At 42.6% G+C, this 23,128-nt stretch overlaps 1 protein-coding gene across 1 annotated transcript in view; it reads right to left on the reverse strand.

Moving 5' to 3' along the window:
* Positions 1-357: 357 nt before the first annotated feature.
* The window catches only part of CACNG4 (calcium voltage-gated channel auxiliary subunit gamma 4), a 44,884-nt gene continuing 22,113 nt past the window's right edge, over positions 358-23,128 (reverse strand). Inside the window, exons 2-4 of the mRNA XM_026099115.2 lie at positions 12,110-12,193; positions 6,093-6,233; positions 358-4,802 (exon numbers count right to left, since the gene is read on the reverse strand). Coding sequence (XP_025954900.2) covers positions 4,264-4,802; positions 6,093-6,233; positions 12,110-12,193 — 764 coding nt within the window. The 3' untranslated portion in view covers positions 358-4,263. The remainder of the gene's footprint in view (positions 4,803-6,092; positions 6,234-12,109; positions 12,194-23,128) is intronic.

Here is a 23,128-nt window from a genome sequence, read left to right on the forward strand (position 1 = left end):
AACTATGTGGCATGTTAGCACGTCATCACAACTGCCACATTGCTTTCCAGTGAAACGGTCACAAATGAGCATTTCCTTTGTGGGCTGGGTTTAAGCTCGAAAAGCTTTCAGAAACCAGGAAGCTTTTCCATTAGTTTCCTACCCAAATGCCTGGAAATGTTGTGAAGATACTTTGTCTTGGAGATTCTTGGTCTGTGGGATACCACAAGAATATATTTTTCTCTCATATCCTGGCTTCCGATAACATTCCCAGCTGCAATCAAAATAGGTAGAAAAGCGAAAGAATAAACACAGAAATCTCAGCTCAGAGAATCTGGAAGTTAAAATCTATATACCTTTTTCCACACAAAAAAAGAATACATTTAAAATGGTTTATTTAAAAATTAAGGATTAAGTACATTATACACACTTGTGATTATACTGGTAGAACTGAAGCACAGTGGAAATAGCATTTTAGAACTGCAGACAGAAATGTAACCTCAAGGGACATGGTATATTAGCCCTTGTGGAAATGTGATACATAAAGAAAGAAAAGGAAATATAAAAATAGTTTATTGTTAGAAACATGGGCATATGAAGCAATTTCTCATTTTACTACTATTCTTTATAAGAAACCAGGAAGAGAGAGCTTACAATACACCTGAAACTTTGTTTCTCAGCAAATCAAATCTGATCCAATAGCATTTCTTTTTAGGTCTGCTATTATAGAGAATTATAGTATATTATAAGATAATATCAAAAGACGGATTACTGTTAATGATATGATGATGATATCTGTGGGCCTTATTCAGAAAGTGGGGCTAATTCGTATTAGATGCTGTCCAGAGAGGAACAAAGAGATGTGGAGGAACAGATGATTTTTGTTTTTAACTATCACTGTGTGGTTTCAAAGTCCAAGAATAATGTAATTTATTTCAGATAGACTATCCACAGAGAAAGACACTGTTCATGTGTAGGAATGCAAATTTTTCAGTTTTGTCAGAATCAAAGTTTTCCACAGGAAAAGACTGATTTTTGGAGGAGTTTTTTCACTGGAAATCTCAAATGAAACTACATTTTTTGCTTTGGTTGAACAAAACAGTGCACTGTAATTTGACAAAGACCATGACTTACGGAGCTTTAAATCACAGTCTCTCATTCTCCTACAGAGAGACCAAAGTCCAGGTCCCTGTTATCTCCTAGTGCCTTTGTTCCCTGTCCAGACTGTGTATCGCACCATGAAGAACAGTTCCCTGCTTAATTCGATTTTTCAAATGTGCCTATTCAAGAATGAGCAAATGCTCTGGCTCAGACCGAAGCAGGGCAATGTGTCCGTATCTCAACATCTTGCACTCGGAGAGCAGAGAGCTGGGGAAATCAGAACAAACTCTAGGGGAAGAGGATCTGAACGAAAACGGCCGCGTGGTCAGCTGGCTCAGCAGCTAAGAGGAACAGCCTAAAACATTTGGTAAGAAGTTTTGCGGACGTAGTGTAAAAGTATTGTCCAAACGTCCCCCACATGCCTCTGCAGGTCTGACCAGTGCTTTAGAGTAGCCTCAGACTTTGGCTGGAATCAGATTGTTGGTTTTAAACACATTTGCTGGAAAATGATGATTAAAAGACAAAACCAAAGAGCAAACCAAACCTCACACTGTCACCTTTCAGTTCAATGTACATGAGTTTAAAAGACAGCCTACATCTAACTCCTGGTTTTAAAGGGAATGATTTTATTCTTAATTACAGTAAACACAGATGAGGACTTATTTCTAACTATTAGTTTATTAACACAGTGGGAAACAAATAGTTTTGGGAAATTGCACTTGAAAAATACATTGACTATAATTAGATGTAAATTAATTAGCACTTAGTATGACACACTAATGAGACAGAAGGTTTTTTCAATTGCAAACTTCTACTTCTATCATAGCTAATCAAAGTATTTTAATATTACGAAGTCTCAAAAAGTAGGAAATAATTTATTGTTTCAAAGCATAAAGATTTTTTGTAAAAAAAACCTTTTGTCAAGAACTTTAATAATTTTAGAACTTTTTTATGTTGTCCTAGCTGAAAAGCAGGTAAAAAAAAGTTTTCTTGTCTGCCTCTTTTTTCAATTTTTTTAAAAACCTTGTGTAATACCTTTCTGCCTACTGTCTTGATATAGGAAGTAGCACAACCTTATCCACCTTTAAATAATTCCCATCACTCCATTTATTTTAGCTCTCAGAATTCAGAGGTTTGAAAAAGGATCCCAGCAGAGTTTTAACCTGAATGGAAATTCTTAAACAGGGATGAAAGCTCCAGTCCACCTTCATTCGATTGCTTGCCCTAATAATGATGTGTCTACCTGCTAGGCTGAAGGCTAAACAGAGCATAGATGTGACTAGGAGAAGACTTTCTTTTAAAATTGAGAACTGAGTCTTGGTTCTTTCAGGGAGAGAGGCCTAAGCAGGATTTGCTAGGGGTTTTTTTCAACTTGCCTTTTGGGATGTTAAGGCAGCTCCTGCAGGGTTTCACTGGAGGACTTCGTTCCACTAGCTGAAAGCCTTGTATCCAAAATATCAGAGTCACTGACAGTGTGGGCATTAAGTATAAATTAAAAGATTAAAGAGGTTTTAACAATTTGGCTGAGGTCTCCCACCATCAGTGAATCAATCTTTCCAAATCATGTTTTTTTCTTGTCACCACTTCTTTAGTCTTCTGGTATGAAAGATTTTTCAGGGCAAAGAAGACCTGGTATGTTCAAAGGAATCTAAAGGAATTAGCTGCTCCTCTCTCATTGCACCTAATTCATCCGGGGGCACCTAATTCTCGTAAGGCTTGGTCGAGCGGTCACTGAAAGCAAAGGGACGGCTATCAGAGTAAATTACTTTTGAATCAGACCCTTGAGCTTTGAGAATCCAAGCCTAAATGTAAAAATAAAAGTAGAAATTTAAAAGAAAAAAAATTCAGACCTTTTTAGAAACCTTGTACAGAAGCAAAATGGGTACAAATTAGCCCCCCGCCCTTACATGATGCATAGAGTTTTTTGTGGGCTCTCTGCACATAAGTAGATTCATCATTACAAAATAAATTAAATTAGGTTGAACCATCGTTTCCATCTAAAAGCAACTATACCTTGCACCATGCGGCACTTATTCATAATAAAAAGAGTTTAATAAATATCTCATAAACGGTGATTATTTTTTGTTCTAGTTTAAAAAATACAAAGTTGTCATCCATTATGTTAACGCTCAGTTCCCATTGCTGCAGGAAGATTTGCTAGTCCAAACATATTAGCTTTTCATTTTCTTACACACATTGCTTAGATATCTTAGTTTCCTTTAGCGTTAGTGTTGCACTTGTGAAGCAGGAAGGAAAACAGGAATGCAATCGCATGGAACCAGCGGTTTCACCCGCGCTGGCCACCCCGGCCCAGCTCTGCTTCTTGCTCTCGCAATAAGTAGTCTATAGGGGCCTGCTCCTGACAGCACTCAGCACCTTGCAGGATCAGGCACTAGGGCTAGTCGTAATGAGAATTCAAGTTTTCTAAATGTTAGGCAAGAAATGATATTTGCAATATGCTCAAGTCCCACCTACTTTCATCCTTCCCTTTCTGGGTGTTTTCAGATGCACCCACCCTCTTTCCCCCCCCTTCATCTGCATTGCCTGGAGGGACGCCTTACACCCACTGCACATGGCTATGCCTAAGAGCAGAAGGAGAAGACTCCCTGAAGACTGCCCCATCAGGGAGTCATGTAACACTCAGTACATGGGTGCCCTACAGTTTCAGTAGCACAGGCCAATTTCAGCCATATTTTTCTTTTCTTTCTCTTTTCTTTTTTTAAAGAGGCAAAGCTTCTCCTGTGTCAAAGGAAAGTGGATCACTTGAGGAGTAGTTCATATTCATCCTTGGGCTTGGTTATAAATTACATTTGCAAGTTTATAGTATGGGATCTCAATTTTAGAAAAAAAAGGCATACAGCAATTCTTCTGTAATCCTTTAAAACACACCGGTGGCAAGTCTTTCGCAGTTTCACTGAGACATTGTACACACTACAAAAGTGCAGGAACATGAACTGCCTTCATCTCGTGACACCAAGAACTGAAAGAAACAAACTCCAAATAGCTTCGAAAAAAGCTATGAGCATGTAATATCTTTTGTAGGTCCAGAGGATCTCCACTTGCTACTTCAACACATGCCACAATTAAAGAGGTGAGAGGGTATTTTAACATTGCTCCTTCTCTTTCATGACAGATCCATTATGTTTTGATATCTCTTCAAAAAGCATAAGGAAGCAAGGTATTTCAAACAGGTGTCGTTCTCCTGTTGACCATGTTGACATGGAGTCCTTCCTTAAACTCCTTCTGAAGGAAGTTATGAACCTGCAGAAAGCTGGCTTCTTGGTCTGCATTGTAGCTGGCAGCAGTTGTAACCTTCAAGGGCTCTCTGGAAAGAGTGTACATGGAAATTTCGTTCATGGGAATGGTACTTGCTATCTTCATGCCAACCGGAGAAATGTCTCTAGAAGGGGAAGGTTCTGTAGATCGAGAACTGGATCTGGACCTCCGCCTCCTGTATCTATAACTTGGCATCCTCGCATAAGGAGAACTGGAAGAAGTCTTAAGGAATTCCCTCTTGGTCTTAAACCGCAGCTCTTTGTTCTTCTCAATATAAATGTTCACAGCCAGAACGCCTATGGTTTCAGCCACGATAAAAGACAAGGCTCCAAAATAAAAAGACCAACCATAGTTGTAATGGTTCTTTTTGTCCTCATCTCGCTTGTCGCTTGGGTCACCTGCATTGCTTGATATGTAGACAATGATCCCTATGATATTACTTAGTCCTGGAGAGAGAAACATAGATCAGTTATGTGGCTGGGAAGGCAAAAGTCAAACTATGTCGCTTTCTGGACCTGAATGGTTCTAAAATGATGACCAGGAAATGTAATTCAATTTATTTATTCTTTCATTTAGCTAAAGATTTAATTTATTTATTGAAAATAAAAAAGCAGGCCCACATCTGAACACCAGCCGTGTCCTTATACACATGGTCACAGTGGTTTGCGGTTGCCTGCAAAGATCCCAAAGGATTCAGCAGAGCAGGATCTGTCCCTGTCCCTTTGTTGCCATGGTGGGAAAGAAGTCGCAAATGGGAACTTGCTAAAATTGTTAGTGGGGTTCTAACATTCAGAATAATAATAAAAATACATTTTGAGCTCAGGGCTATGGCTGTTCACCTTGATCAACATAAGTTCTCTTTTACCCTCCTGACTTTTCATCTGAATGCAGCGTGCTTAATCTGGGCTTTGGGGAAAGGTATTAACAATGTGGCTGACTCTCCGAGATGTTTCTAGTGTGAAAAACATGCTCACATATCACAGGTGAAATTTTTCTCCCATCATATAGGAGAAAAAAAAAGCCCTGGCTGTAGGAGGCACCTGATTCAGTTTTTAATACCTTTTAGGTAGTGTAAAAACTGCATGTTACCTACCCTAACTTCCTGAAATTTTATTTCCAGGAAAGCTAAAAGCTTTTCTAGAATTTGCTTATTTTATAGCTTCAAAAACATATCTTTATCTTAAGAAATTTGCCTACTGTGACATTGCTAGGGCCCTCAATCCAGGTTAGAGTACAGGGAGAGAAATACCAACAAGCTTTTCAATGGGAAACATAAGCTTGAAGCTTTGCATCAGGTCTGAATGCTAAATATGACTTGCTTGCCTCGCGCTTGCTTTCATCAGGAGCGAGTAAGGCAAACAGCAGTTCCTCCTTTGGATATAAACATATTGGTGGCATAAACATATCAACAGTGTAAAGCTGTTTACAGGATTCAGTGATGCCAACCTGCAATAAAAAAGCACTGAAGGAATTTAAACTGTGGGAAGGAAATTCAAGAAACAGAAGCAGCCTGGGACATGAGGTAGCACCTTTCTCCCGTGCCTCTCAAATGGGCTCAGAGCACTAGTTGTCACTAAGAGCTTTTAGAAAGCCTGGCCTTGCTGTGGCCCAGATAGGTAATTCCGGGTGGCCTTGCTGCGGGAGGAACCGCTGCTCTGCCAAGCCTTGGCTGCACTTTTGCATTTTCAATTTAGCAAGGCAGCGCTTCTCAGGACTCGATTTCAGGGAGAACATACCTGCTGCAACAAAAAGAATCCCAGCGCTGAGAATAATGTTGTTTTTGCTGTTGTAAATCCTTCCTGCTCCAACACAAAGTCCTCCCAGCAGCAGTAATATTGTGCTTAGGATGGGGAACACGCTGGAGGCACGGACAATGCCTGGAGGGGACATAAGAAGAGAAACAAGACAGATAATAATCATTTCAGATGCCTCCTCAGGTGCTAGTGTGGGGATTACAAGGCAAATTCTCCAAAGGTAACCCTTGGCTTTTGCTGGCATTATCGCTGGGTCTGCATTTATGGGCAGCTTTTTAGAGCCAAGGCTGCGAAGGGGTAGTTAATGTGATAGGGACAAAGCAGCTGTGGCCGTACTCGCTTCTTGTTTGAGAGGCTTAAATCTGTGGTGCTTTCTCCTAGGAGGCCTGGCGTTACCACCGCAATCGGACGCCACATTTCTGACAAAGCACGAGCGAGAGGGCAGCGCGCGTCGTCACGCCGGGAGCCGCGCTGAAAAATTCAGGAGGTGACCCTGAACCATGCAGTGCTTTGGGGACGGCTTTAGCAGATGGGGATATGCACAAGGTGAGCAAATTGTAGCTTATAAAGTCTAGCATTCATGTTACCGGCTAGCACAGCTAATAGTGCTTTTTCTCTCATTGAATATTAAGGATATTGAGAGCTCTAGGATTTCTGCGGAAGACATTTTAACAAGTGTATCTCAGATGTTTGTGTTCAGTTTCCTGACAGCTAAGTGGAATCATTTAAAATTCTGTATGTTTCAGGCCATTCGTCAACATGGACTATAAAATCCCTGAAAAAAAAAATCAAAATACTACTTCAAGCCAGTTTTCGAAACTGGGTCACGAACAGGCTAAGAAGCAATCAAAAGGGAAGCGGAAAGGAGGAAATGAAAGGATGGAGGAAAAATAGGCAGAAGAGAGAAAATGTGTTGTAAAAGCAAACGGGGTAAACTTGGTAGTTCCTGCAAGGAATATCGAGGAACAAAGTTATATTGTTATATTTATGGAGAGGATTCTTTGCAGAAGGGGAGATAAAATGCAGAACACCGTCGTGGAAAACCAGGCTTGCCCCAAAAACCGAGGGGGCAGGTGGGTGGGAGGGAGGAAGGTGGTGCTGGGGATGCTGCAGGGTGCTGGAGGCAGAAGCTCGTCCCCAGCGATGCCTCGGTGGGGGAAGCACCCCGGGACATGCGGAGGGCAGGTGACCCCCAGGGCCGAGAGCACGGAGAGCAGAAAACTGCCATCTGGCCCAATTTGCTGATACGGAGCCGTTAATGGCACAGTCTCTCCTGGGTGCCGTCTTCCTGTGCGACAGGCACAGCGAGCGGTGCCTGCTTCTCACGGAGAAATGGCCAGATGTTATAGCTGATGTTTTCTCATTTTACTTTCGATGGCAGTGGTTTCCCCAGTTTAGTGGATTGCTTTCTAACCCAGCTATTTACCAGAGCTCGGCCCGATTCCTTCGGTAACTGGGGGCAAAACACCCACGGATTGCAAGAGGGACAGGAGTGGGCATTTAATAACAGCATTGCACCCAGGCCCCATCAGGCTGGTGTAAACACACAAAAAAAGCCAGTCCTTGCTGAGAAGCCTTTGCTTGTATTGATCTGCTACAGGGAGAAAAGCACGTCTCCTGCCATAGCTGGTAACTTTGCTACATGGGTCCCTTTGCAGATGGGGCGTTTTCGAAGCAGCTCTAAAATCGATTCAAACAATCTGGTGCATTACTATTCAGGCAGTGTCTTGCAATAATTGGCAAGTCCAAGTAACGAGGGTGCAAGGTCACTAATCAAAGCAGGGCGAGTGCTGAGAGAGCATTCTGTTGTCCTGGGTATAACCCAGCATGAGCGCCAAGAAGTAACGGTGCCTTGACTCTTGGGTCGGGTTTTAGAGATAGTTTTTAGGAAAAGATTCAGCCTTCCACTCTGAGGATATTACATTTGTGCACTCAGACACTAAGACACCCCAAATCACTGGCTGCTTATTAGTGACCCGAAAAAGCAGCACAGGCTTAAAAACCAGAGTGGCCTAGCCTTCTGTTTTTTGTTTTTTATATTTCATATTCATGCTGTTTATAATGGTTTCAATTAAATTAAAAAGCTTTCCTAAAATGCTTTGGTGGTGTTATTAGAAGGAACTTGCTAGACATGCCAAATACACAGTGCCGGTTGTTCTACTTCTAGTAATAAACTCCAGAGATAATTTTTCTTTATTAGGTAATTAATGTGAAGAGAGACAAAACATATGGTATTGTCCTCCCATACAACAGTGTGGGGCTTTTTCCTAAAATGGGTACTTTTAGTTCAGGAATGTAAAAGGAAGCTCATATGTAACATGTAGAATTTACATATGTCTCCTGATACTGGTAATAAAATGACAGCATATCAAAAAATATTAAGAGACTCTGGTTTCTGCTTTCTCCCCTACTTTTTTTTCTTGTTTACCATCCTGTCTGTTTGCATAGACTGTTGTGCACCACGATCTATTCTGACACCTCCTTTCGCGAAGAAACTGCAGCGTGCTGTGCTGCTCCTCCCCACGGGACTGAGCGCTCCGGCTTTCTGCTCTGGCTTTTATTCTCTTCTGCAAGGCAGAAGGTAAGCACGGTCGTACGGGCTGGGCTTTTAAAACATGGATGCTACAGAGCACCGGGAAGAGGTGCACAGAACTGTAGAGATGCACACGAAACCCGGGGTCCTGCTCCTCCTCTTTACGGCTGTACTTCTGTGCCACACCAGACCCCCAATGTCCTCACACAACTCTTGGGGCTCTGAGTGAGCAATGGCAAGAAGAGCAGCTTAAATCTTACGTACCACAAAGGGAGATAGACACATGCTTCGATGTGGTGCTGCATAGGGACAGCTTAATTTCTGTGCGGTTGCAGAAATGCGGGAGAGAGGAGCCCCTGCCCCACGCCGTGTGTGTGCACGGGGGGTAGGTGGCAGCCCCCGGGCTGGGATGGCTTTCTGTGCATGCAGCCTGCGGGGGGGTAATAGCTCTGCCCCTTGCGGGGCTCTGTACAGACACGTGAAGGGGATTTTTTTAAAGATACACGTGGAGTGGGGTGTGTTGTCATCGGGGAAGACTGACTAGAAGGGGTCTTGTTTAAGCTTCTTTGCACATATTAGCAGTCACTGTGGCTGTCATTCGCTTGATTTTCCAGGAAGGAGCCTGAATGACAAATGGGAAAATCCAGACTCTTGCTCCCACCCTGACCAAAGCCCCCTAAAATCATTTTTTCACTGATTTCAATAGGGTTTGAACCACAGCTTGATTCTACTAACACTCTGTAACATTTACATTTAGCTGATGTCCATATTAGATTGGTAATTGTGGAGCAGGCTGGAACGTCGAAAACGCTGCTCTTTCAGGAGCACAACAGGCACAAAATGCGGCTGTGGTGCCCTCCCCTCCACAGGTCAGAATCTGCCTGCACAGAAACTACAGCTTTTCCCTTTGCCTGACTTAGACGAAAAATGATAAGGGCTACCCCCAACACATCCCTTCAAAAGACTTGTGCCAAGAAATGGGTAAAAAGCATGATAGATGATATGGAGAGAGCAGATTGCCAAGGTGTTGCAGAGAGGGCAAAAATGGGGAGCAGCGTCTCAGATCTCCTTTTAAACAGGTTGAAAACACTCAATGTTTGTGTCTAGCTAGACAGTCGTTCGGTTCCCATTACAGATGTGTATGAGCTCTTTACTGCTGGAGTTAGAGACACAACCTTTCAGTAATCTCTGCTGTCAGCTGCATGCATTTTAAGTAGAACTGTGTTTTTTCTTGTAAAAGTTAAAGAAGGAGAGTCCTGTTTTCTATACAGACTATGAGAGGATAAGCTACCCTTTGTGGTGGGGAGCAGCTGAATTCTGATTTTGCAGAACTCATAAAGGCTTGGACCAACTTATTTTTCAGGTCTGGACTTAGTCACTTTTGAAAACAGGGTTTAGGATCATGAGTCACAAGGATACTTACAAACGATTTACCCCCGGCACTTAGATAGCACAAATCTCTTGTCTTACTGAGGAGCTGTACACTGTTTTCCCCAGTTTTCCATTTTCTCCAAATAAAGAAGGCATAATACACTTTTATCAAGATCCTGCTTAATTGCTCTTTCATTTACTAATGATATTTCTTTCCTAAAGCTGACTTGGTATCAATTTAACATTAGTTCCAAGGCTTTGCATGAAAGATAAATGCAGCCATGCTCACACTCTGCTATTTTGCCTTAGACTGAGCGCTGAAATCATGTCACACAAGCACTATGACTGATCTAAATTGACAAGAGTAAAGATGAAAAAATATCTAGGTTTTCTGGTAACTATACCTTTCTAAGAGATTTTTTTTCTTTCTGTCTTAGCAAACAGAAGCTGTTTCCCAGAAATGAGCAGAAGGACAGAGTGGTTTCCTAAGTGTTTTTTCAGGTAATTAATAGGAGCATAATTAAAGAGCATTTCGACTTGCTGTATACATGAGCCAGCAGCCTCATTCATTGCTCCCTGAAGCTTTCCCAACACTTTGTGAGCTGCAGTTTCTTTCCCTTGTAAAGGGCATTTCTTTTAGCTTTGGTGGTCAGCTCTTTCGTACAAAAGCAACAACTAGGTAAGGAATCCATTGTGGAAGGGGAAATCTAACTCAAATTTGGCAGGTTTCATGAAGTTTTACACTCAGGTTCTAAGATTTTGTATGAACTGAATGAACAGTCATCAGGAGGAAAAAGAAACAATCAATCACCCTTATTTGAAGGGTCAGGCTGGTAGCTGACATGGTGTGAGGTCTGACACACCACTGCAGAGCAGCAATGGCCAACTGTCCATGCAGGGGAAATCATAACCCACATTCATGCCGAAACCTTGCTGCTACCTGCAGGAATCTCAGCTTCCTTCCCAAAAAGCAGTAATTTCACTGCATGGGAAGGTAGCTCAGCAGCTGCAAAGGATGAGGCTTGTTTCTCCTCCAAAGTGATGCACTTCAGCTCCCTCTTGGAGGAAGATGGCCAAAGTTTCTGGTCTCCTTCCATGGTTTCCCCTTAAAATAGCAATCATCACTAATCTCCACAGGGTGTTGGCAGCCTGGGTGGGTTAATGTGCATTATAAGGTGCAGTAGCGAGCATGGATTATTTCGGTAGGCAGGGACATGCTGCTTTCTTGGTGGGAGGGCCTCACTCTGCTTAGCCCCAGCTGAAGCAGGGTGTGATGGAAAAAAATAGTGAGAACAAGAGTATCCACTGTGCATTTTTACTTCTGCAATTGCAAGCACCAGCAGGCAGTTAGCTGGGCTGTCAGCAGGAACTTGGAGCATTTCATGTATTCAGGGAAGACATGGCCAGTTCACATGCCTGGCCCCTATAGGGGAAGGGAGACTGGAGAACATGATACAACTTTCGTAAGAGGCATAAGAGGCTCTGCAAAGAAGAAGGGCATAATCTGTCCATTGTGGCCATAGTGGATAGGACAAGAAGTAATACATTTAAATTGCCTAAAGGTTGGGTTTAAGCATTCCTAATGGGCTGGTTAGTGCTGGGAGTCTCTGTCCTTGGACCAGATAAATGTCCCTCGGAGATGACAAGGATAGCTGACACGGCCTTGGAGGAGGGGATTATACTAGAAGATTCCTTGATGCACCCTCCCAGAAATTTAGGCTTCACTGCCTGTTATTAACTCACTCCTCACACTCCTTTTTGATACACTAATCAGATAAATATTCTCTCTGTAAAATATTCTCTATGATCAATGATCTGGGAATGATAGTTGTAGGGTTTTTTTGGAAAATTTCCATATATGTTTTAGAGGATGGGCACCAGAATCGTGTGAGTTTCCCTGACTGAAGAAAGGATCATGGCTTGTGTTGTCTGTAGTCCAAACTGGATCTACATTATCACTGCTCTTTGCACCCGGTTTGGGCTGCTGTCTTGTAATGAGTAAGACTTGGGTTTGACTTTACAGAAGAGATACCCAGGAAAGTCTCTCTGTCTACCTCTGTTAAGCCTGTGTATTAGGTATTACTTTTCAACTTACGGAGAAGATATTCTGAGCTGTCATGGTCATAGTCATTGTCTTCAGGGAAATGGTTGATTCGGAAGCAATGTCCTTTGTAGATTCCTAAATGAAAACAAAGCAAACATAATACATACATAACAGAACCATATAAATGAGCTTCTGCTAGCTCTCCTTCATTTCCTTTTCCTCCCAGGTTGTTTACGTAAATTATTCTCCTGTAGGGTTGGTCACCAATTTTTTTATGCCATCAAGAAACCACCTCTTAGGTCATGAATCTTAGGCAGTTTGGATGGAAGCCTCTCCCTAGGGAGGGAGAGCCAGGACTCCTGGATTCTTTTTCTTAACAGTGCCACTAATACCATTGTCTTCAGTTTTTTCTCTCTCTGTGCTTTACTTTATCAGTATCGTGCTTATCTCACAAGGTTACTGAGTTTGCAAAGCTGTGCTTTTTGTTCCTACAGTGACTGTTGCTATGGGTCCCTGCTCTGTGGATGGGGCTCCTGGATGTTACTACGGTAAACCTGAGTGACTATATAGTGCTTAACATCCCTCCTTTCTCATTCCCAGCGAAGTGTTGGGTTCCCTTATTGGAGCTGGTGAATGTTGTGCTGTTTGAGGCTTCTTCCATTACTCTCCAGGTTTGGAAAACAAGTCCATAAATATCTTCTTGCTCTAATTTAAACCCATAAGTCCCCCTCAAGGTTGGTTCAGTTTTTAATGGGCATATTTGTTCAGTTAACCAGAAGCTTGTGCAGTAAGTCAGGGCGCAAGCAAAGCCTGGGTGCCAGCCGGGACACATTGGTACCCTTACAGAAACACTGCATTTCTCATTATACATCTTCCACTTTCTCCACTGCTACATCCTCCTCTCTATTCTATCTTCCATCTCTCTCTGCAATTCTTCCTTTTCACCTCCTCTTTTTGTTCAGTTTCTCTTATATTGAAGCTGAACACAACAACGTTCGGGAAGCTGAATGCTACCTCTACCTCAAGGGGTGACACCAGAATCGGTTAGATGAGACCCTCACCCGACTGAACAGTTTGAGGTTCAGCACATTGTCGATCTGGGTAAAGGCTTACATTAATATTCTGTATTATATTATATCATGATTATACATAGCCACATCTAGTCTTAGCTGCAATGCGATAGCTGAGACCACTGTTGCACAGCGAGCTACACGGGGACACAAGGATTTTTCCCCAGAGAGCTTTCTGTGGGAGCGAAGCCCTGAGGTGTGATTCTGCCTTGATGCTTTCATTATTCATTAACCAGTGCTTTCGTGCTCAGGAACATATATCACCCAGGATGAGCTCTCTTCTGCACAGGAGTATTTGGTGCTTACAGTTCTAGCTGACAGAAGGATTTAAAAATCATCAGTTAATACTACTTTAACAGAAGCACAGCTGCAGTCTGTAGGATATAGCTGTGGATTTATTTTACTATCTATTACCATTGATTACAAAGATCTTCTCAGAAGCATTCGTAATCCAGAAGATTTCAATTGCGCCCAGTGAGTGTCAACTACAGGTCTGCTACTACAGTGCATTTAATTCTCCCAGTAAATGATGTATCTACTCTAATTATGATAACAGCTCAGGCTTTCTCTGCACAGCATTTCAAAGACTGTGAAAAACAAGCAAGTGGCTCTTGTAGCATGTGGAAATGACACACCTGTACTGTCTGCAAGGCAGATAAGAGCACTTAAGCTGGGAACTGGTGCTGCTAAGCATATTTGCCCCAGCAGTCCTTTGTTTGCCATCAGCTGCTTTGTTGTTCCTTATGGCTCTGCAGCAGGGCAATCCAAAATGCAGATTTTAAAGATTCCAGCGCTTATTTTTATGGCAGTTCATACAATGAAAGTAAATCTCTCCCAGCATAACTGGGCCTCTGAGACTGGGGTGGTCATTTCTTTGGACCTCTTCATCGTGGTGTGCCAATTTAAAGGAACTATAGAGTATCATTTTTTTCCCTCCTATTCATTAAAGAAAAATCTAAAGAGTTTTCTTAACCTAATTTCCTGTGGAAATGGACTTTTCAATGACACTGTGCTTGTGTGGATATAGGTGGGGCAGGCTGTCAGTCTGTATGGCCTTCTCCAATAACATTTAAGGTAGTTGGCTGATTTTATCACAATTTGATAGAAAAATAGAAGTATAACAGCTAACTGAGATCTCACAAATTTCATGAAAACATCCAGTTGCAAAAAGGAGAGAGGGCTCTCCACCTAAGACTGCTTTGCAAACTTGCACATTATTAGATATCAGAGCACGGGCATGGACAAGAGCCCAAATAAATGTCCCACTTCCAGAAAACCAATTAAGAGACGAAAAGCGCAAGGCTGAAATGTTCCCCAAGCCTCTTGTGTTTGCAGTACTGACGGATCAATGGATGGTTTTGGTTTCTGTAAAATAACCTTGTGTTATTAGACTCCTGAATGAAATGGGCCCCTTAGCAAAACTTTTTCTTCCGATGAGGCCATGAAGCCAGGAGCCCTTCCGCTGGAGGACTGAACAGATCAGCAGGACAGCATGGGACTCTGATAGCAGGGTCCAGGCTTTTCCTGTCTTTTGGCTAAAGACCTTAATTTCCAGGTGCTTTATACCTGGAGCCTTTCACATGAACGTATACTATCAAGTCTACATGAAAGTATGCTATCAAGTCTAGTAGATGTGAAAAGAGAGGATAATTAGAAATAGCCCCAGCTGAAAATTTGAGAGAAGCTCAAGACTCCCTTTCTGCTTCCAGTTTTTAGGGGTAATGAGACTGGCCATTCTGGCCAACTTTTTACAGAGATAGCAAATGGCTGTGAAATGCGGACCTGTATCAAAGACTGGGAATCCAAAATTTTCTTCCAAATATTTTTCCTGTGGTTCAGGTCATGGATATTGGTTCAGGGTCATCTCTAGCATTTATGGCTTTTAATAGCTAATAACAGCAACAGACTGGATAATTTTCTTTCATAAACTTAACAGGTGCTGTATAACTCAGTGGCAGCTTATTGAAATGTCAGCGAAGCTTGAAGTTGCTATCAAGAGCTCTAGTGATCTACTGGGCTGAGGTCTCTGTCGATCCACAATGTATCAAAAATAAAGTTTTGCTAGGAAAAGTAACACACACCTTTTTCCATATAGATGAACTTTGAAACTCAGATTTGGGAAAAATGAAGACTAGCTAGGCTGGAAGCTATTCAAGGAGTGCTTGGCTATGAAAGCATCCCTTTGCTTACCAGCCTACAGCAAACAACACCAAAACAGAGCTTTGGTAAAATACCCAGCTCCATGCCATAGCATGTAAAGTAATAGAAAAGGGATAAAAGCCATGAGATACAGGAGGTGACAGAAAAGGGAATGCCTCTTATTAGCATTCAATAACAAATATTCTCCAGGATCTGCCCAAGGCCAGCAGTCCTTAAAGCTCTTCTGAAAGGCTCCAGGCTGTGTACAGATGTGGCTACTGCTCCACGCTCAGGAAAGGCCCCCGTGGACCCACCACATCAGGGCATGATGTGGAAGAGATTTTTTTCGTTGTTTGAGTACGGCGGTAGTCCCTTATACAGTTCGGAGAGGAAGATGGAATATTTAACTTCTACTTCTGTATACACTAGAGAGAGATAAATAAACTGCAATCACTGCCTAACAGATACTAAAATATTGAAAAGCACTTCTGGATACCTCAGGAGAGTAAGATCTAATATCCCAATGAGATGCCATAAGTACTACTCCTTTTTTTGAATGATTACTTGTATGTTTTAAATGTCTTTAGAAATGCAAATACTAAAATGCATTTTTCCCCATAATAATTTCATTTTGAATTTTGAGCAAGGACTTCAGGATTTAGGTTAGTGATAATGAAGAGGCAAATTTGCTAATGTGGTGCTGATATTGTGAGAAAATAAATTGTTCTGTTGGTCACCATGCTCTTGGTTGGTACTTAGAAACTAAAAATGGTTTGTTAGTCTGTGCTTTCCTCTGTCTGAGTTCAAACCTGTCACCTGCAAGGTTAGCACTTCCCAACCTCACTAAGTGTTGTTCAGATAACTATAATTAGAGTGTGACATACTCAGATAATGTGGTAAGGGGAGGAATGTAGTGGCTAAGTCAACAGTAAGCTTTGTTTTTGGGTTTGAGGTATGAAAGAACATAGGGTTTTCAACAGTAAATCAGGTTAGTGATCCCAGCTTCTGGTGACATGCCACCTCCTCCTCGCTCTTGCTCAGATAATCCTTTAATAATCATACCTGTCCCCCTAGCAGGATTGTTGACTGTGGCTATATTTTGTGACCAGTGAGAACGGGTTAATGCTGTAGGATACAAGTTCTGCTAAACCCTGTTTGTGAACATGCATTATGCAAGTATATCATTTCTGGCCAGACCATCAGGCCATTTCTTTCCAACAGCTATTTCCCATGGTTAGTATTTATCAGTGACAGCGTTCCCCGATGCACTGGAAGCGTTTTCACAAATGTTTTCAGCACTGGAAGATAAGAGCCCTTCAATGTTTGATAATATTTTTCAAGGCAAGCCTTACTTTTGTTTCCTCCCTCCTCCCCGTAATACTGCAAAATACATACAACAAGATCTTTCCATAACATTAGTGTTCTGTTGTCATTTAAAATAGGTTTCCACCATGCAAGATGCTAGCAGCTTTACAGCAGAGGACCTTGTCTGCGGGGTACTTCTGTCAATAGCAATTTTTGTCTGTCTGCTCTGAGCATGAGCTTACAGAAGGCGATATTTGATAGCAGTGGGAGACACATAAGGATAGATGGTTCTAGCTGCTCTCCCTCATTCCCCATCAACAGCTTCTGCAGAGCTACTGCTCGATTAACTGTTTCACCTACCAGCCTTCTCTCCTGCCCTCACTGGTGAGACTATGCAGCAAAATGCCAGTTTTCGAACTCGTTTGAGAAGCCTTTCTTGTTTTCTCACGGGGTGCTAAACATTCGCTACCTCCTTGGATCCCCAACCAACACAACACAGTCTTGCACTGAACAGCTACAGATACTCAGTGCACACATGTGCACACTACTTATAGAGTTAAGCAAAGTTTTCTCTGTAGGGGCGTCTGTGCATGGAGTGAATGCTATGAATGTCAGCTTCGGCAGCGCTCCCACGGCTGCACCCATTACCTGCAGGTAGGTAAATACCTGAACAGTGTTCTGGCCTAAAATCACGCTGACCAGCTGGTTTCTTTTTGGCAGATGTGGGTCTTCTGGGAAGATTTGAAGATAAATAAGGAACAGATTTTTAAAGGTCATTTTACAGCATGTCCAGATACAAGAGATACAAGTTGTGAGGACCTGACAGTATATTAAAAATAAGGCAATTAGTAAGGAAACAGGGGAGAGTGAGCCCACTGCTTCTGTGTGCTGCATCTATTCTGTTATTGAATTCTGTGCTTCAGCTCTGGAGCAAAGCAGGAGCATGATTTGTTGCCAGCACTTGAATGCCTGACTGTTTAAATGACAACTTTGCTGAATTTATCAGCACCGAGAAGACTGACTAATAGATAACATCACAGACAACAAGAGAAGTGCTGCATTCAGAGAAGGGCTGTTTTAACAGAAGCTGCCTGAACACGGTGGCCATCTAACCAAACCCATATGCGGACTGAATTTCCTTAATGGCAGAGTTTTGCATTTCCCTTTGACAAAAATGAAGCATCTCTATTTATAGTGAGTGAGAGTGTGTCAGAGCTGGACTCTGTCGGGGGAGCAGAGAAACGGTTATATATTTTTTTCCTTAGGAAGATTTCTCTGCTGACAAGTTCTGAAATCTTCTGCAGTATGATTTGAGCTATAGTGAGCAAAGGAGATCAGACATGCCAAAAAATGTTTCTCTCCACAAAATTCATAGTGCAGTCTATGTGTACACTGTGTTCTTGTCTTTGTTTTTTCACCAGTAAAATTACACTATCTCAGTGGATTGACACAACAGCAAATGAAGCCACTAACGTAACTTTTTTCCCCTTCATTCTTCTTGTCATAAAATAACGTTTGAAAAGAGGAATGGGTGATGTGCCTACCATCCACGTTTACTTCCAAAATTTGCTATATGGTGCTGATGGTCAAGTGCAGGGTACTGCGGTTCTGAAGTCGGCACTCGGACCACAGGGAACAGAATTAGATTTTTTTTCTCTAACTTGGCACTTTCTACATTAATTTGTCCAGAGTTCAATTACTTCTTTCCTGCTGAGAATTTCATAGACCGGTACTTAAGTTGCTCAGACAAGCACAGATCCTGCGAGCCTCTCCTAGAAGATTTCTAATGGTGTCATTACGGAGGAAATCATGCACTATTGGATGCAGGCGGTGCGTAAAACACACCGCATGCGAATTTGCTACCCCACATTGCTGCTGTAACGCTGCCTTCATTGTCGAGGCGAGCGGAGCCAGCAGAGCAAGAAACCTCGGGAGGTTAAGTACACATTTATCGGGTGTCTGGCTTTGAGAGCAGTTTGGCTGTTGCGAGATCTTTGTGAAGCTTGAAACTTCACCGTATAGATTGTTTTTGGAAGTCACTGCTGAGACAGACGCTGTCTGACACCCCTTGAGTCCTGACAGTCAGGCAAATTTTTGCCATATGACAGTGTGTTCGCATTTTTGTTCCATCCTGAGAGTCAGTTCGATGAAGTGCACTGCTCGTGCATGGGGTTGTTGTCATACCCCTAGGTATGAACGCTTAGGAAACGCTTAGGATGGCGAAAGATTAGGAGCACGGTCCCATAACCGTGAACTAGCAAGGTACCATACGTGAGCTGACCAGCAGTAGCTGTGCACGCCATACTCGGACTGCAACAAATTCAACTCAGCTGAGTCTTTAAAGGATTTTTATCCCGAATCTTAACCATCTTTCTCTACAAATGCCAGGACAGAGGAAAGATAATACTGTATTTATCCTCCTAAAGTCCTGCCTTTCTTCTTCTGTCTTTCATTCCACAACTTTGAGAAGTCTCTTATTTCTAATAGGAAGGGATACAACTGCTTGCTTTAAAGGAGCAGAGCTGCGGGCCAGATTCTGGTTTCAATTGTGTGGGTTCAAATCTGGTCCCACCCAGTCACAGTGACACCAGCAGCTGGTCTTCTCCCTTTGTTTGCTCTCACTCTACCTCCTGGACAAAAAAAGAAAAAAAATCCTTATTTTAAAAAGTTGAAATGTATGAAATTTGCCCCACTTTCTTCTGTAGGAACTGTCAGCTCTTAGAAACCCTTTGGGTTCTTCTTTTGATCTATTTTCAATTGTCTGGTGGGCAAAGTAAAACTCCTCCTCAAGTCTCTTATTTTCTTATCTTCTGCTGCGACAAGACTTTCCCCCTTCCGCAGTCCCCTCTCTCCCTGCACTGCCTGCAGACCCCTGGCCGCCTCGTGCTTTTCATCCGTCCCCTTGGTGCCAAGTGAATAATTACCAGCCGCTTTTGACTCCTGTTCCGTCTTGCTCCTCTTTAAAGGTCTGAGATGCAAAACACCTTCCTGGTGCGTTTAACACCTCGCTGGGGCTCTGACTCCGCGGCGGAGCCCGACGCACCGCGCTCCTGCCGCACACGCGGGGCGCAGCTGTCAGCTTCGCCCAGCCCACGCGGTTGCAAATTAGCTGATGTTGGCAGGGGACTGTGCTCTGCTTTTACACAGGCCTTTATTCTTAGCTGTCTCCGTTCCCCTCCAGTCTGGCAAAAGCACGCTTTCTCTAGGAACAGTTCTCAGTTTAGCTTGTCATCGACATGCTCAGTCCCACCAGCTTGATCCTCCAATTAACCTTACTCCACTTTTTCTCTTATCTTCTTATACCAATTAATGCTCCCATCTGTATTTATCATCCACTTTGTATGAGAGAAAAGGCTGTTTTATACCACCGTTCTCAAGTATTTATTGTAGGACATTATAGTCTTTCACCAACTCGTCTGCACTTTGATAGGGTCTGATCTTGTTTCCTTTTACTGTGTGCACTGTCTCCTTGCTGCTCCTCTATAAAGTCTATCTGAACCCCTGTTTGCTGGACTAGCTCCCAGCTTCTCCTGCCCCGTGTCCCTGGCCCACAGCATTAAAGGCATGTTGCTATATTCCTTGCATTACTTTTTTCTATAGCGTAGAGCTCGCACGCCGCATTTCTGCAGAGCTGTCTCCGCTGACTTGAGTGCTGATTTCACAGCCATAAATAGCCACCGGCGAGGTTCCTGCTTGGGCAGTTTGACCTTCATGTCACTGACCCACCCTTTTCTCTTCTACTGCTCTTGAATTTCCCGTGGCTCAGATATGACATCTTAACTGACCTCCACCAGACATCTATGGACACTCGCCATCGTCCCAGGAGCTTGGCCAGGTAGGAGAAGGAGATACGTAGCCCATCTGGGTGTTGCAGTCTGCTGTTGAATGCTGACTTCTAGTTCTGGCGTGAACTATTTTACTCATCAAGCAAATTTTACTTTGTCATTCAGCAATTCAGGACGTAACACCCTGAATACTTGTGTGTATACAGCCTATTAAAGCATATCCAAATTGTCAATTACTTGCACCAGAAGGCATTCGGGGAAGTGCCTACAGCGGCTCAGTTAGTTTTCATTCACATGGGTATATGCAGGATCAGCAGCCGATCTTCTGTTTTCGGCTGGGCGAATATCATCAAAGATGTTGTGCATTTGTGTTTCTGTGTAAGAACCGAACAGATGCAGGAAAGATGCCTTGCCAAAAACTTCCTTAAAACACTATGACGGCCTTTTGTTCCATATAAGGTTTTATTTGAGACCTTGAGTCATGTTAGAAAATCCATGGCAGTGGAGCTCATTTCCTGAAGATTCACCTCACCTGCACATGTGGGAGCTAATAAAGCACATCACAGCGTCTGGCTGCTGTCCTTTAAATTCTCTTCAGTCATTACACAACTGCTGCCAAAAGTACTAAGTGTCCTTGTGCCACCACAGTGAATATCAATATTATCAGGGAAATGTAGGACAGCAGCAAAGGAGATAAGATTTGATTGTACGTTATACTTTGTTTTCAGCCACTTATTTTCCATTTATTTTCCATTTCCATTTTCCAAGTGTACTGTAGCCACTGCTCAGGCATCGCCAGTCGTCCCTTTGGGCTTTGCTGACAGCCTTCTTACAGCTATCTGCAATTTGCTCCTTATTAACAATATCCTCTTGTGCTTATTCTTGGATGTCAAATTTGGGGAAATTTGGGGGATTCTGTGGCTTATTTTAATCTTTGTTGCCTCTTTTTACTGAACATATTGAGGGAATGAATCTGTGTTTTCTAAGAAGAAGCACTGACGTACTTCCAGCCCTGATGTTCGGTTTGCATTTTGTAAATCGTTTGCACGGGGAAACAGGGGCAATTCCTCACCCTGAGTACGTCTTGTGATTTGTGGGCAATGTTGGTTGCATTGCTTGAGGAACTTTTCAAAATCAGAGCTAAGTTAGCCCTGAGACGTAAAGCATTCCCATGCCTGGCTGAATCCCAAGAGACTGTCAACATTTCTAGCTGTCGTGGGGTTGTTAACTCACTTTTCTGTGTGTGCTTTTCTATATACCACAATGGCCCACACTTTCTGTATTCTGCCTTCACACTTCATCTCATCCTGCATCTCGTGGCATTCCTTTATCCCGGCAGCCCAGAAGTTTGTCTCACCACTCATTTCCATATTTTGCTCCTCTGCAGCTTTGCCAAAGCTCTTTCTGTTCATATAAGCTCGCATAATCGTTCTCTTTCTTTTAAAATGTTAGAGCTTTTTAGTTGGGTTTTCTACCTTAGCTAAAATTGGTCTCACACTTGAATAGTTAGTTTTGGATTCACAGGTGAACATCTTCATCTGTCATAGCTTCAAACTGAAAGCCAGTCTCCAGAGAGTTTCCTGCTCTTCGTTACATTCTGGTCCAAAAATGCCTTAATTTAACGAGGTACTTAGTACCCAACAGTGCTTTTGGCACAATGTGTCTCAGACTAACGTGTTATTCATGACAACTGTAACCACACAGCTGGACCACCTTAGAGAGCAACGGGAAATAAGCAGTGGTGGCCCATATGCTAGCTAGGATTCAGATGGAGGTTGATTTGGACCAAAACCCACTGTTTTTCCAACATTCATGACCCTGGCATACATTCACCAATACTAAGACTGCTCCTTCAGGCAGACTGCTGCCAGTCCATCAATCATTACAAGAGGGATGAAATGCCAAACTTTACGGGATGCAACTTTGAGAACAGATAGTCATTTTGTCTGAAGAAGTGTTCATATGCTGCAAAATGACAAATTGTGTTTATTTTCACATTGTCAAACTGTGCTTTTGTTCCTGTGCTGGCACAATTGGAATCAAGTTTCCCTTAAGGGATAGTTTGGTTTTTATCCATCTGGTTTCCCTTACTTCAGTAAGTCATCAGTTCTCCCTCATTAACATGGTGATCAACCAGGACTTGATGGGTTCACCTCTTATGATCGCAGCATGTCTATAAAGCCTATATCATGGCTCATCACTACCTGGGGAAGAAATTTAAGGAAATGGACATTAATGTCTCTTCAGAGTCCCTAGTGGTTTTATAATTTAAGATGTAGACATGAGCACATCTGGGGAATGGAGACTGTTCTTGAACTAATGTTCTTGAAACACACCCAGCATAATGTGTGATGCTGTGATCCCTGTATCTTCTACCACCTCAGCTTTCCTACACATCCATCCTTGAACTATTGTCTTCTCACTCTTAATTTCTGCTTTTAGACTCTCTTCAATCTTCATTTTTAAGGTTCCTGAAATGCCTTCATTTCAAACAGGCAGGATAGCTGTGGTTTGCAATTGCCATATAGCAGTCTGGAATTTAAGAAACAGCCCTCCAGGATGAGGAGCCCTGTAGCCCTTGGGGATGTTTGTGGCAGCATGCAAAGAACACACGACATCTTCTACAACAGACTAAGCAAGAACCTCCAGAGCTAGTCAGTAGAAAAAATGGCTCATATTACTGATACTCCTTGTGTGATCTCTCAACGTAGCAGAAGCTTACAAGGCACCATGTAATAATTTCTCTGCATAAAACAAATTATTGTCTGCTC

This window comes from Dromaius novaehollandiae, chromosome 18 (assembly GCF_036370855.1).
Source record: "Dromaius novaehollandiae isolate bDroNov1 chromosome 18, bDroNov1.hap1, whole genome shotgun sequence".
Lineage (NCBI taxonomy): Eukaryota > Metazoa > Chordata > Aves > Casuariiformes > Dromaiidae > Dromaius > Dromaius novaehollandiae.